The sequence below is a fragment of the Neomonachus schauinslandi genome, chromosome 15 (genome assembly GCF_002201575.2).
Source record: "Neomonachus schauinslandi chromosome 15, ASM220157v2, whole genome shotgun sequence".
Lineage (NCBI taxonomy): Eukaryota > Metazoa > Chordata > Mammalia > Carnivora > Phocidae > Neomonachus > Neomonachus schauinslandi.
In genome coordinates, this window is record NC_058417.1 from 45,308,564 (window position 1) to 45,323,665 (window position 15,102).

A 15,102-nucleotide genomic window follows, 5' to 3' on the forward strand; every position below is an offset into this window, starting at 1 on the left:
ATTGGCCAACGGTCCTATTTCAAGGGACTCTTGGAAGCAGAGTACAGAGATGTCAGGAAGATCACATGTCTGTGATCACAGATCACAGACAGGGCATCAGAATTTGCTGGAGCTACATTCAGTTCAACAGGTGTAACATACAGGCCTAGTCTACATATGTGAAACTTGTCCATGGATGATAATTTTCTGTTCTCAACGACAAAATCTTAATGTGAAAAAGATCTGCAGATAGAGTGAAAACATCACCAAACAGCCATGCCCATGATCCCTTTCCATCTGGCATGACACCCTTCTGGTGACTTCGAGGACCATTACAGTCTGCGTAACTCAGCTACCTCTTAAAGGATGGACTGGGCAATTGCCACAGTTTTAAATATGCTTAATGAACTCACTTAAGAGGGCACCACACAAAGATGATAGAAACACACTATCCTAAATGCAACGTAAGTGATGAACCGCTGGTAAAAGTTAGAAGCCCAGACAGACAACACTGACACAGTCAGAAGATGGTCAGGATGGGGTGCCTGGGTGGCTCTGGTTAAGCGTCTGCCTTCGGCTCAGGTCATGATCCTGGGGTCCCGGGATCAAGCCCCACGTCTGGCTCCCTGCTCAACGGGGAGCCTGCTTCTCCCTCTGTCCCTCCCCCCACTTGTGCTCGCTCTCTCTAATAAATAAATAAAATCTTAAAAAAGAAGTTGGCTCAGGAGAGAGAGAGAAAGCCTATGTTGATCACTTCCTCTGAATCTCGAGGCTTGGGGCTTCCTCATCCTGAAGGTGTGGAAGAAAGCAACAGCCCCTGTGTCCAGGCAAAAAATTAAAATCCAGCCTGCACTTGAGGCCCAGGAATACACATAAAGCTCCCGAGGCATGAATAGGCAATAAGCACTTTCAGTTCCTCAGAAGGAAAGCTGCTATGTAAATACAGGATATTATTACTACTATGATTTCAAGATAAAGACAGCTCTCCTTTGTATCACAAATGCATTTTTATTGACATTTTGGCAGCAACACGGTAAAAGAAAAGCAGGGGATCTGATGCTTTCAAAGAGGTGACCCCATAGATATGAAGGCAGCTTATCCAGCCAAGCTGTTAAGTGCTGTTTTATCCAATATTCTGATAGCAGGAAATACTAAGAAAGTCCTATAATTAATAGGCAGAACCTGGCTTCCCTTTCTTGGCTCAGACTATTGTGTTCACTTTAAATTTCATCCAATTGCTCCTGGGTATGTTGCAATCTTTAAATCACAGGGGTAAGTCAACACAGCAGCTAAAAAGCCTGTTAAATGAGTAACCATATTAATCGTGTCAAGTCTGCTCCCAAGTGGGGGGAACCCTTTCTTAATTGGTCAGCTGATCCTGGCGCGAACAAGCACAACTGAGGCAAGAAAGACCTTTCCCAGAAGGCTGGTGGGGAGTCACCGCACACCTCGCTCTCTGACGTGCCACTTTCCCAGATTCTGGGACTCATTTCCAAAGAGATCAAAGTCTCAGTGTTGAAAACAAGAACTCTTACCCATGTAGAGAATTCCGTCTGAACTTCGGCATGGGGATGCCTGTACCAACTCTGGGATGGTAAAAGGAAGTTTCTTTAAAAAAGGAGGCAAAGGAAAAAATAAGTTAACCAAGTCTTGTGCAATTATTATAATTTTACTGCACAGTCTGTTTCTGTTACCCAATTCTGCTAAGAAGAGAGAAGCAGTGTGGATGGTTGATGGGAGTTTTCCTAACTGGACACCAAGGAGAAGGGCCCCCCCAAGCTTCCTTAACCACTTTGAACAAGCCTCCAGCTCCCAGGTAACCTCCCCCCAGAAGCCCCTTAAAGTGTCTTTTCCAGAGCACCTCTGGGGGAGACACAAACCTTTTCTGAAAAGACTTATACAAATATGGAGAAGTTATACAATTTTTGAAATTGGGGGGGGGGGGGGGGCAGAAAGAACTCTCTTGTCTTTGAAAATTGACCCAGAGCCAGCTAGGCTGAGTGGAATGACATGCTTTTCAGAGTGTGGATGAGCCATGAGATTAATTCTGAAGAGAAGCAACCTCAGTACCCAGCTGAAGCTTTATGGGAAAGGAGAAGTAGTCATTATGTGGGTGACCCAGGAGTTTGAGGTGGAAAAAGTCACTTTGATGTTTTCATTAAATAATGCTCTACTGAAAAAGCAAGAGAATTAAGACTTTTGGTATTAAAAAGAAATTATGGTAGGTGCAGGAAAAGAAACTAAACTCAAAAGAATTCACATGTTTCAACTGCATTTCATCATAAAACTGAGTCTTCTGAGTCTACAGCTGACATGTGACGAGTTCCTTTGGTTAATGTTTGTTTCGGTATACTTTATTTTTGGAACATTCTGTGTTCTTGAAACTATTCTACAGATACCTGCTTCTACTACACTGTCATCTTTTTCTCCAAACAAGAAAAGATTTCTCTCTAGCTTTAATAAACAGAACTTGAAATAATCAATCATTTGGATTTTCCCATTATCCCCACATTTAAAAGGAGAAATGCCACAGGAGGCTGACATGGCTGACTGGGTTTTTGCCAGATGTTCTGGAGAATCAGAAGGTCGTTGCAAGGCTTCCAGTCTGGAGCCCTATAGTCTGCTGAGCATTTCTACAGGCCGCCTGTTCAAGGCCCAAACTGGGAAACACATGGCTTGCGGAACTGTTAACCCACAACACAGGAAGACGTGAGGGGTGGTGGTCAGAGCATCCTTTGGAAGTTCGAGCTCAAGTCCCAAGTTCCGACACTTGACACTTTGGCCTTGGGCACATTCCTTCACCTCTATGGGTGAAGTTTCCACGCCTCTTACGTAGGATAACGTCTCTATCCCAGAGGGCTGCTGAAACATGAGACAACTTCCACAAATCGCTGCACACAGTGTCTAGCAAACAGAGCACTCAGAAACAGGCTCTGGGTATATGAAGGGAAATGCTGACAGTGCGACATGCACACCTGTATGCAAGGCTTGCCTTCCTCCCATCGGTTCCAGTCATGGGTATTCAGAAGATAAGGTTAAAATATCCCGATTAGGGGCACTTGGGTGGCTCAGTTGTTAAGGGTGTGCTTTCGGCTCAGGTCATGATCCCAGGACCCTGGGACTGAGTCCCACATCGGGCTCCCTGCTCGGCCGGAAGCCTGCTTCTCCCTCTCCCACTCCCCCTGCTTGTGTTCCCTCTCTCGCTGTCTCTGTCAAAAAATAAATAAAAATCTTAAAAAAAAAAAAAAATCCCGATTAGAACTCATAGCCACTTACATTCTAGACCACTGGTTCTCAACCTTGGCTGCACATTAGAATCACTTGGAGGCTTTTAAAAAAAAAAAAAAAACACTTTCTATTGAAGCAGAACATACAAATGGCACACGGAAGTGTACAGTTCAGCTCAGTGAAATTGCGCAAAGTGAACCAACCCACAGAGCCAGCATCCACAAGGAGCAGCAGGACATTTCCAGCACTCTGAAAGCCCTTTTCTTGCCTTCCCTTCCAATCGTAACCTTCCAGGGTAATCATTATCTTAACTTCAAAACAGCATAGACTAGTTTTTCCTGTCTTGGAGCTTTATATAAATGAATCAGTGTGCAGCCTTTCTTGTTTGTCATCTTTTGTCCAACCTTTGGTTGGTGAGGTTCATCCATGTTACCACGTAGAGTCGCAGACTGTTGCTTCTCACTGGTATAGACTATTAAATTGTATCACTGTTCCATAATTTCTTTATTCTGTCTACTATTGATGCTGTCTGGGCAGTTTTCACCTCTCGGATATTCTCAGTAATGCTGCAGTACATTTGGGTACCTGTCTTTGGTGAACACACACAGGCATTTCTGTTGGGTACATAATAACCTGGGAAGGCTTACTGGGTCATAAAGCTTTACAGATTCTGCCAAACGGTTTCCAAACTGGATATGCCAAGTTGCACTTGCTCCAGCAGTGTCCAAGAGCTCTGGTTGCTCCACTTCCCACCCCCAACACCCGTTTTGTCTATTTTCCTCATCTTAGCCACTCCAGTGAGTGTGTAGTAGTAGGACATTGTGATTTTTATGTGCATTTCCCTAATGACTAATGAAGCTGGGTATCTTTTCGTATGTTTAATGACCATTTGGATATCCTCTTCTGCTATTTCTCTATTGGGTTCTCTTTTTAATAATCCATAGTTCTTTACATATTCTGAATACAAATCCTTTGTTGGAGTCATATGTATATTGCAAGTACAGTGTGGCCTGCCTCTCTTAATGGTGTCTCTTAATGAAGATAAACTCTTAATTTTAATATAAATGAATATATTGGTTTTTTTCCTTTATGGTTAGTGTGGGGTGTTTGTTTTGTTTATCTCATTCTACTTAAGAAATCTTTTCTGCGGCACCTGGGTGGCTCAGCTGGTTAAGCGTCCAACTCTTGGTCTTGGCTCAGGTCTTGATCTCACGGTTTTGTTTTCAAACCCTGCACTGGGCTCCACGCCCAGTGTGGAGTCGAGTCAAAAAAAAAAAAAAAAAAGAAAAAGAAAGAAATCTTTTCCTACTCTAAGGTTGTGAAGATGTTCTGCTACTTTTTTTTCTTAAAGTTTTATTTCACATTTCACACTTAGGTATGCCATCTCTCTGAAACTAAGTTTCGTGTGTCTGGTGTGAGGCAGAAGTTAAGATACTTTTTCATGGACATCCCAGCTGACTCATGCCATTTATTGAAAGACCACCCTCCCCCACTGCACTGCAGCATCACCCTTGTCATAAATCAGGTGACCATAAGCGTGGACCTGTTTCTAAAGTCTCTTATCCGGGGAGCTTTTAAAAATTGCTGATGACCTAGATCAATTAAGTGGAAACTTTTGGGATTGGGATCTAGACTTTTTTTTTTTTTTAGAGTTCTCCGGGTATTACAATGTGTAGCTAAGGCTGAGAACCACTGGTCTAGGTTCTCAAATGATGATGGGATGGGAATGGAATATCACCAGCTCCCCATGCCAGAAGGGGACATTTGCTGGGGTGGGTGGGGGTAGGCAATGCTTCAAACTACCCTCCACCCCCAATTTGAGAATCTCTACTTAGAGGAAGTCCTGCTGTTAAAGGGAGTATTCTACCCCTCCAGTGTGCTGGCTGGACCATGGGAACCTGCTGGTCTAGATCAGCGTTTCTGGATTCTGGCTGCCATTTAAAAGCTCATTTAGATGGGTGCCTGGGTGGCCCCATTGGTTAAGCGTCTGCCTTCGGCTCAGGTCATGATCCCAGGGTCTAGGGATTGAGCCCCACATCGAGCTCCCTGCTCAGCGGGAAGCCTGCTTCTCCCTCGCCCTCTGCCCCTCCCCACCACTCGTGCTCTCTCTCAAATAAATAGATAAAATTTTTAAAAATAAAAAAAATAAAAGCTCATTTGGGAAGCTTTAAAAAAAAAAAAAAAAGATATCGATGCCCAGATCTCACTCCAGACCACCTGAATCACAATCTCCAGGAATTTTTTTTTTTAAGCTCTTAGGTGATCTCAATGTGCAACAGTTGAGGACCACTGGTCTGGAACCTCTGAAGTACACAAAGAATCTAAATACACTCACCGTCAGGCCTTCATTATTCTTGCCCCCAAGCGTATACAGGCTGCCATCATTGGGATCTGGGAGGAAGGCAGGCCTAGAGGTTGAGCAGTAAGTATTAGTGATAAATTACAGCCCAGGGCGCAGAACAAAATATCAAAGCCATGCAAAGTCATGATTGGGGGGAGGGGGGCATGTGTGCGTATAAGACAATTCCACCCACTGCTCTTTCACTTTTAGCCACAAATAAAATATCCCTATGGTGATAGGCTATATTTGAGCAGAAAAAAGCAACCTGCAAGAAAAAAAAAAAAAGTAAAAAACCATAGAAGAGTAAATCACCATTTGGTCAAAGCACTCTGGATGATGATAGGTAAGTGAAAAAGGACCCAGTAAGTCTGCTTTTCAGTTTCTAAGTCAATTGTGTATAGAACTTCAACAATTAATATTTAATAGCATGGAACAGTACATAAACAGGTAGGACAAATCTACCTTTAGTGTTCAACAAACATTTATTTTTAAACTGGAGGCAATAAAAGCAGACTCTGAAAGCTTGACATCAGAGAAAACATGCCAAGGAGATGGCTGATGGTCTCCAGTCCATGGCTTCCTGTGAAGTAGATACGAGGTAGTCTTTGGTAAGGTTAACCTGGTGAAGTCTGAACTAGGAGCAGGAACTCAAAAACCCCTTGCTGAATCTTTTCTGTGCTTAGGATGTCCCATCATTTGAGCTCTTACAGGGGCCATAACACACTCTCTAGGAGCAGGTCACGTTCACGTTTCCTTTCATGGTACGACAGTAAAAAGGGAGAGATCTAAACCCTTTGGTAGGACTTCGGCAGCTTAAGCTCAAAACTCGAGTTTCATCTCAAGGAAGCCTCTTTAATATCACTGCCTCCCTCCCCCGAAGAACTGACCACACAACCCAGGTCATAGCACCTATAAGACTTGATGTCTCCATCATTCTCATTATACCTTAAGTGTATAAAAGTGTATGCATATATGCACTCCCAGCAGTTAGCCTCCTAAATATTGATTGAATAATTAAGAAAATGAATTTTTAAAAAAAGGAAAATGAATTAAAGGGAAGTACTGAACAAATCAGAACACTTACTCTTCCACATGTGTTGGAACCTGCAGAACCGGATCTGTGCAAAAGAACAACAAAGGCATCATCAGACAGACTCTAAAATATCAGGACTCCAAGAAGGTCCCCAGGACAGATTCACAAGTGGTATCAAAATCTTATGAAGGCACTTTGGAAAACACACCCAGGGATGCCTGGGTGGCTCAGTCGGTTAAGCCTCTGCCTTCGGCTCAGGTCATGATCCCAGGATCCTGGGACTGAGTCCCGCATCGGGCTCCCTGCTCAGGGGGAGTTGGCCTCTCTCTGTCTCCCTCTGCTCCTACCCCCCGCTCGTACTTGCTCTCTCTCTCAAAATCTTAAAAAAAAAAAAGACAACACACACCAAAGACACAGATTGTCACCGAGACTGGCTAGAGAACATAGCAGAATGGAACTGATGTCAAGAAACGTGCACACAGGGGCTCCTGGGTGGCTCAGTAGGTTGAGCACCTGACTTTTGATTTCAGCTCAGGTCATGATCTCAGTATCATGAGATCAAGCCCCATATCAGGCTCTGTGCTCAGCGCAGAGTCTGCTTGAGGATTCTCTCTCTCCCTCTCCCCCACCACTCTAAAACAGATAAATACATCTTAAAAAAAAAAAGAAACATGCACATAACTTGGGGAATGGACAGCGAAGGAAGAACCAGTCACAACCCACAGTGGACAATGAGTCACAGTGTGTCGGACACATCAAGGACTTTTAAAACCGAAGCCATCACCTTGTCACAGATTCCTGGAGTGATACTAGGAACTCCCATTGGGAAAAACAAAACTGTGGCTTAAGAATAAATTTTCCTGTTGATGAGAATTTGGTTGGTGGTAAATGGATACACCCCATTGGGGCAGCATTATGGCGATCTGAGAGCCTCCAAGGGCTTGTTTCCCTTGATTCCCTTTGATCCATAAATTATTCCCTTTCTATAAAAATCGAGATTAAAAGTAATATGAAACATAGAAAATGCTTTGTGTACAAAGATGCTCACAGTAGCATTACAAATGACTTAACTATTCAATAATATGGTTAAATTAGGGAATGTCCACTTGGCAGAAAATTAAGGCTTCTAAAAGGGCTTATACACTTTTAGAAACATGTACAAATCTTTACATTGTGATGTTCAGGAGAAAAGATAACATTATACAGAGTATTAATGCAACTGAGGAGAAAATCTTCAATGCACATAGAAAAAAAATGATGGAAAGGCAAAAAAACATGCCAAGTTATTTTTATTGGAAGTGACTCCCCCACCTTTTCTGTAGTTCCCAAAATCTAAACAGGCATTACTTTTTAAATTGGGGGGAAAAGCATTTTCTCAAAGTCAATTTTATATTTTCAGTAGTCAAAACCAGGAGAATTTCTCCCTCCCCAGATCCTCCCAGGCTCGAAGCAAGAGGATGCTCCCGGTTCCCAGAGGCCGACGGCGGTGGCATCAGGGCGCACCGACACGACGCAGAGTGAAAATCCACAGGCGTAGGACAGCGCCGTCCTGAGGGATTCCCAGCAACCAAAGCCCCGCGGGCCGCACATGCCCGGCGTCCGCAACGTCAGAGCCGGGGCTGAGGATGGCAAATAGTGTCACAGGATTTTGGATGCAGCGTGCCAGGCTCCACAGCTGGTCGTGACAGACGGCTGCCTGATTCCCCCGGTCGCCTGGGATTCTCAGATGAAGAGAACTCTTTCAAGCCTTATCTGTTGACTTTGCTCTGCAAGCCCAGCTCCTACGCAAAAGCATACACGGTGTTCACGGGGACAGAAGCGCACACAGCACATGTGGTCTGTGGGCAGCAAACAATTCATTAAGCCGAAAACATTTTAGGAAACAGGAGGAACTTTCAGTTAGGAAGTGTTTAGCGTCCCCATTAGTCACCTCTCGGTACACTCTCACAAACAGACTGATGCAAGAGACAGGAAACAAGAGCGCGTGGTGTTCACCCACTGAAAGGGGCCGCGGTGCCATCACTGCCCAGCTCCCGCGACCTGGCCCGGACGGCGTGCAAGCCCGGAGGAGCGACAATGCCACACGCAGTGTGAACAAAACACGGCAGTCAGAAGGCCCCTTATTTTGTTCATCTCGGCTGCTCTGAGCTACTGCAGATAAACACAGCTGAAGAGGACGCTGCCAGATTCCCGCCCTTCCCCGGCAACAAGACACGGAGACCGACAGGATTTCCAGTCCTGGTCACAGGCTCATGTTTGCCAGACGGCGCTCGCGCCCGCTCAGACACCTGTCTGCAGGTGCAGGTTTTCCTGGTTTTCTAGAGCTCCGCTGGTCACCTGACACTGAGGCCTGAAGTCCCAACACGTGTCCTGTACCCGACAGGTTCCCGGGAAGACAAAGGCCACTGGCAGGAGCCAGGGAATGACCCGTGGGACAGATATACGGGTGTGTAAGAACTGTGCTTCTAGAATTCTAGGCTTAGGAGGACAGGAACTCCAGTAGGAGGAGCTTCTGGTCATCTTAGCATTCCCATCCACTCACTATGATACAGGCCCTGGAATGAACATGTGCAGAGCTGGAAGCCATGTAACAGCACCACCATTAAGTCAGCTCCCACGGGTGAGCAAAGTGTTGCTTGGCTTCTGAGGAGGAGCGGTGACCTATACCCTAGACTTTTGTTTTCTTAAACAATCATTTGCATCTGTGATCTGCTTTAAAATACTATAGAAAAAAGGGGCGCCTGGGTGGCTCAGTGGGTTAAAACGCGTCCAACTCTTGATTTCAGCCTGGGTCTTTTTTTTTTTTTTTTTAAGATTTTATTTATTTGACACAGAGAGATAGAAAGCAAGCACAAGCAGGGAGAATAGCAGGCAGGGGAGAAGCAGGCTCCTGGCTGAGCAAGGAGCCCGACGTGGGGCTCAATCCCAGGACCCTGGGATCATGACCTGAGCCGAAGGCAGCCGCTTAACTGACTGAGCCACCCAGGTGCCCCCAGCCTGGGTCTTGATCTCAGGGTGGTGGGATCGAGCCCTGCGCTCAGTGCAGAATCTGCTTGTCCCTCTCCCTCTACCTGCATGCATGTGCGCTCTCTCTCTCTCTCAAACCAAATCTTTAAAATACTACAAGAAGGGCAGATAAAATGAAAAATGGCAGCCAACTGATAACTGTTAAAGATGAATGTGGCAACACTGGGGAGTTATTTTGCTATTCCCTCTACATATGCTTGAAATTTTCCATAACATAAAAGATTAGAGATAAAAAAATATTTGGAAAGCCAGCAAAATAAAAGTAAACAGCATCATCTGAAAAATGTGCAATGAAAGCCCAACATGGAAAAGTGCTTGTTTTTATTTAATAATGAGAACTGGTATCAGGCAAGATTCTTGCTTAAAAAAAAAAAAATTCAGCCATGTGAAAAGAAACCTGGCCTACGTATAAGGCTATAAACAAACACTGCTACAAAACAAGCCACTCTATCTATATGGAGACTGATAAGGATAAAAGCCATCTCACAAAGCTGTTTCACTTTCAGAAGGGAAAAAAGGGGTGGGGGCGGAGGGGGGCTTGCTTTGCAAGTATGAAAACGGGTTAATCAAGGTAAAGGCAAGGCTATCAGATGAGGAACTGACAGGGGCAGACACAAACCTGCTCACTGCTCCCCAGAGAGCAGCCCCCGGACTGGACCCGATTCCCCTAACAGGTCCAGCTCAGGCTTGAAACGGCATAATCTTTACCCCCAGAGAGACCCGGATGACGTTGTGTGACCGGACTGCCACTGTTGTGCTCATCGAAGCCTCTTTCTTAACCAGGGACAGAAATGCCTCCAAACAGATGGTCACATCCTTCCTTTGCCCAAGTTCACAAGGGTGAAAATTTAAACATTTTTATTTCCACAAGACATGAATTTTCGTCTTTCCACGAATACCTGTTGCACCTTCATTCTCCATCCCATCCTCTCTGGAACCTCATGCCCTCTCCTTCTGTGCTGGGCCACACGTGGACTCTTGACTTTGCTCCGTCCTGAGCTATGGGTCTTCATGGCTCCATCCAGCAGCACCAACAGCCCTACCCTTTCGGCTGCTTCTCCACCACTCTGGTGAGCCCATGTACCTACTGCTCTGACCACCCACTAGGAGGCGGCCCCTCCACTGCCACTTCCCATTCCATGGCTCACCCTGCCCCTTGAGTCTCTCACCTCTTGGCCTCTGTGGCCCTGCACGGCCTGATTTCTGCTCCCTCCCTCCCTACTCCCACAGGAAGGGACATTTCCAGGTCCTCCCTTGAGTCCTCTCAGAGAGCACACCCATCCCTGAAGCTTCAACCACAACCACGATGGGAGATTCCAGGTCCCCATCATCTTCTGAGCTCTTCTTTCTGGATCAACCAGACATTTCCACTATTTCCTACCAGCACCTCAGCCACCACCCACCCAAAGTCATGCCCTCCATCTTTTAACTCAAACCTACTTCTACTATCGACACCCTATTTTATTAACAGTACCACTATTCTCTTAGAAGACAGGCAAGCTCCAAATGACGCTGTTGACACTCATTTCTCCCCAACACATCTTGTCAGCTGCCAAACTCTAGGGTTTGTTTCCTACACCCAGTATCCCTCCATCATCAGAACCCCTTCCCTTTTAAGGGCTCCTTTTTCTCTGGTCTATGTGGCCTTTGGAATCAGATGAGTCTATGCTTAAGTCCTAACTCTGCCAAATTACCTAATCTCTCTGGGCCTGAATTTCCTCATCAATAAAGAAAAAAAAAATAGATAATAACACCAACCTCATGAGGCATCTCTATGTGGATTAAATAAGGACTAAATGTTTGTCAAGACTTGAAGTCTGTGCCTTGACACAGAGAATGGTGATCCTTTTAAGGGCAGAAGTCAGATTATTCTTCTCTACCACTCAAAATCTTTTGGTGGTTCCCATCTCAATCATAAAGGCCAGTGGTCACACAGTAGCTTACAAATCCCACACAATCCCACCCTCCCACCCTCTAATGCTCTCCCACTATTTCCTCCTTGCTTATTCTAGCCAAGCTGGCCTCTTCGTATTCCTCAAATATGGTCTAGCTTGCCCCTGCCTCAGGGCCTTTACATCTGCTGCCCCCTCTGCCCACACCTTTGATCAAATATCACTATCTCACAGAGGTCTTCCATGACCAACTCCTACCGCCCAGAGATTCCCTACCCCTCTTCACTATTTGATTTTTCTCCACGACACTTACCACCTCTGAAGTACAGTATATTTTACTTATTTAAAAAAAAAAAAATGACTCTAGCCACTGTTAACTACATGAGGGCTGGGATTTATCTTTTGTTGTCTGCCATATCGCCAACGCCTAAAACAGTGCCTGGCACAGAGGAGTGCTCAATACATTGATTGAATGGAGCAATCAATTCCTGTTAGTCTCCTTCCTACATCTATTCCTGCCCAGTCTGGACACCCATCATTAATTACCTTTAATAATCCAGCAACTATGCTCTATCACCCCTCAACCCAAAATCTACCTAGCAATCCCCTTTCCTCCACCCAGGCTCTGAGTGCTGCTGAAGAAAACACTAAATCACTCTTGAAGAAACCATTCTCCAGCTGGGCCCCAAGTCATAGGAGATACACTTATCTACTTCCTGGTTGGCTTCTGTTCCCTGTTCCTCACAGCTAGTATTTCAAACCTTCACCCCTTGCCCTCAAGGCCTCCTCCTCTCCACACCCGATTCTGCCTTCTGTGGCACAGGGGGAGGAAAAGGGGGCAGAGTGAGCTCTCCCAAACTTCTTACCCTTCTCCTCAGGTTTGCCCAATTCTACCCTTCCCTTCTCTATAAAAGGACAATGTGTTCACCTTCATATTCATAGGTACTGCACAGCCCTGGGGTGGTACCGTGTCTCCAAGGATCTTCCCATCCTCCTCTAGCTGGCTAACTCCTTCCCCTCAGCCCACAAACAACCCAACCTCTGGGGGCTCTCCTTTCTCTCCTAATGCAGCCCCTTTTAAGTGCACAATTGGAGGAATATTGAGAAACCTACACACCCTAGAATGTTTCCATCACCCCAAAGCATTTTCTCACGTCCCTTTGGATTCAATATCCCCAACTCCCACCCCATATAACCACCAATGGATTCGTTGTGTTTGTTCCAAAACTGCACAAATGCAGTTCACCCATTAGCTTCTCTCGAGTCTGGCTTCCTTCTCTCTGCATCAGGTTTCTGAAATTGCGCTACATTGTTGCCCCTATCACCAGCTGCCCTTTTATATTGCTAAGTAGTGTTCCACTGTATGGATATGCCACAATTTGTTTATGGATCTGCTGAGGGACACTGGGTTATTCCAGTTTGGGGCTGGAAAAACATGACTAAAGCAGTTATGAACATCTGTGTGCAAGTTCTGTTGGGTCCTAGGTTTTCCCTTCTGTTGGGAAAATACCTAGAATGTGGAGCCATGCTTGTTTACATTTGACTTGACAAGGAGCCACCAAACAGCTCTTCAAAGTGGTTGTGCTATTTTAGGTTCCCACCAACAACGTGTAAGTGTCTGTATACTTTTTTAAATGCTGGGTACCAGGTCCTTCCCCCCAAGAAGCAGATGCTGTCGGTAAGGCCAGGGAATTAGTGCTTTTAACTAGTAAACCATTGCTCTGGACCCCGTTTCACCTTCTCGCCTTCTGTGCCCTTCTCAACTCCCTGCGCTCTGGCCCCTACCCTCAGAATAAGACCAGAACTGCCACTGTCAAGTTCTAGTGACCAAATCTAACAAACACTTGCAAATCCTTCCTATTAGGTTTCCACATGGCAGCTTATGACGTTCTCCAGTGGAGTCCATGATTCAGCCCCACCTCCAGCTGCTTCTAGGGTATCTCAACCCCTGATGTCATACCCCCCAGAACCTGTTCCTCTTCGACATTCCCAGATTGGCTGGCCTCACTTCCACCTAGTTGTACAATCCGGAAACTCAGAGTTGTCCTTGATTCTTCCCTTAATTCTAACCCGCTCCCATTCAATTAGATCCTGACTTGTGTAAGATTCAACCCAGTAAACATTTCTCAAAATCTGTGTCCTCCTTTACCACTGCCAAATTAGGCAGTCACCATTTCTCCCTGGGTCTGCCCAGCAGTCTCCTAACCAGCTCCCTGTCTGGGATCTCTGCCTTTCAGATGGACATTCTACCTACTGTCTGCAAGGGCTCGACAAAGGCAAATCTGTTCACATCTTTCCTCCACGTAAAACCCTACAATGGCTCCCCCCTCTGCCTACTGAATACCTTCCATCTCTGTGGCTCAAGTCAGAGGATCCCAAACTTTCTTGGTTCACAGCACCCTTTGTGTCTCAGTAATTTCTTCATAGTACCCTAGGCCAAAAGAAATACTTAACAGTTCCATTTATTAAACAGTTAGTTCTACACGACCTAAGTATTTAGGGACTAGCAACTTAGAAGCCACATGAAAAAAAGGAAAACACGTAAACGGAAAAAAAACCATTTATCTCCTTCTTAACCACACCTGCTTACTAATGGGCTGTGTGCCTGCTGGATGCCGCACAGATTCCAGAACTTATAACCCGATTAGACACTGCCACCCTCGTTACCACTCCACACTGATTATCACACGGTATTTGAATTTTATTACAGCAACCACCAAAACTTCAGCTTTGCAAAGATAGACTGTTGAAAGGAAAAAAGCACAACCTAATGCTGAAACCAGAAACTACCTCGAGCATGGTGTTTGACACTTGTTGCGTACTGCTATGCTTCTCTCAAAAATTTAAAACAAGATGCAGTGCCTGTGTGAATTTACTGTGGCACCCGGGGCCCCTCAGCACTGTTTGGGAACCAGAGGCCTAGGCATTCAAGGTTCTGCAAAACCTGGGCCCAACTCTTCTCTAGGATTCTCTTTCAATCACGTCTCTTCCCTGAACACCCCCATGCTTTCGTGTTGGTCTCTGTGCTACAGGAAATCAGAAAATGACCGTCCACTGCACTTGGTATGTTCTTAGGAGGCACTGATCATGCTCCCCCAGGGGCAGGTGGCCCTTCTGGGTCTCAAATATCTGGAGGCTGGATTGAATTTTAAGCAGGTTGAAGGACAGAGACCATCTATGTTGCACACTGTGAAATATACATGGAAAAGTACATAAAGCTTATGTACAGTTTAATGAGTAATCAGAGAGTGATGTCCGGGGTAACTGCCCAGGGGGCTTCTGCTCCCCTCATACTTAGTAGACAATGCTGTCTGCAGGATGAAAGGAAGTCAGGAATTTAAGATAGTCAATACTGTATGTGGGATATAGTCATTCCAGTAAGTTTTTTCTAATGAAAAGGACTTTTCCACACAGAAACCTATACAATAAAAGCCAAAGAGAGCTGCCACACACCACTTGTTTGTTCACTCACATTTAAGATTTTATTTGACACAGAGAGAGAGCACAAGCAGGGGGAGAGGGAGAAGCAGGCTTCCTGCTGAGCAAGGAGCCCAACGCAGAGCCCAACATGGGGCTCGATCCCAGGACCCTGGGATCATGAC

General features: G+C 45.5%; 1 protein-coding gene across 1 annotated transcript in view; it reads right to left on the minus strand.

The window, feature by feature from the left end:
• ERN1 (endoplasmic reticulum to nucleus signaling 1) overlaps window positions 1-15,102 on the minus strand; it is a 75,499-nt gene that overhangs the window by 25,103 nt on the left and 35,294 nt on the right. The window contains exons 3-5 of the mRNA XM_021678374.2: window positions 6,633-6,666; window positions 5,543-5,615; window positions 1,515-1,587 (exon numbers count right to left, since the gene is read on the minus strand). Of these exons, the coding sequence (XP_021534049.2) occupies window positions 1,515-1,518 (4 nt within the window). The 5' untranslated portion in view covers window positions 1,519-1,587; window positions 5,543-5,615; window positions 6,633-6,666. The remainder of the gene's footprint in view (window positions 1-1,514; window positions 1,588-5,542; window positions 5,616-6,632; window positions 6,667-15,102) is intronic.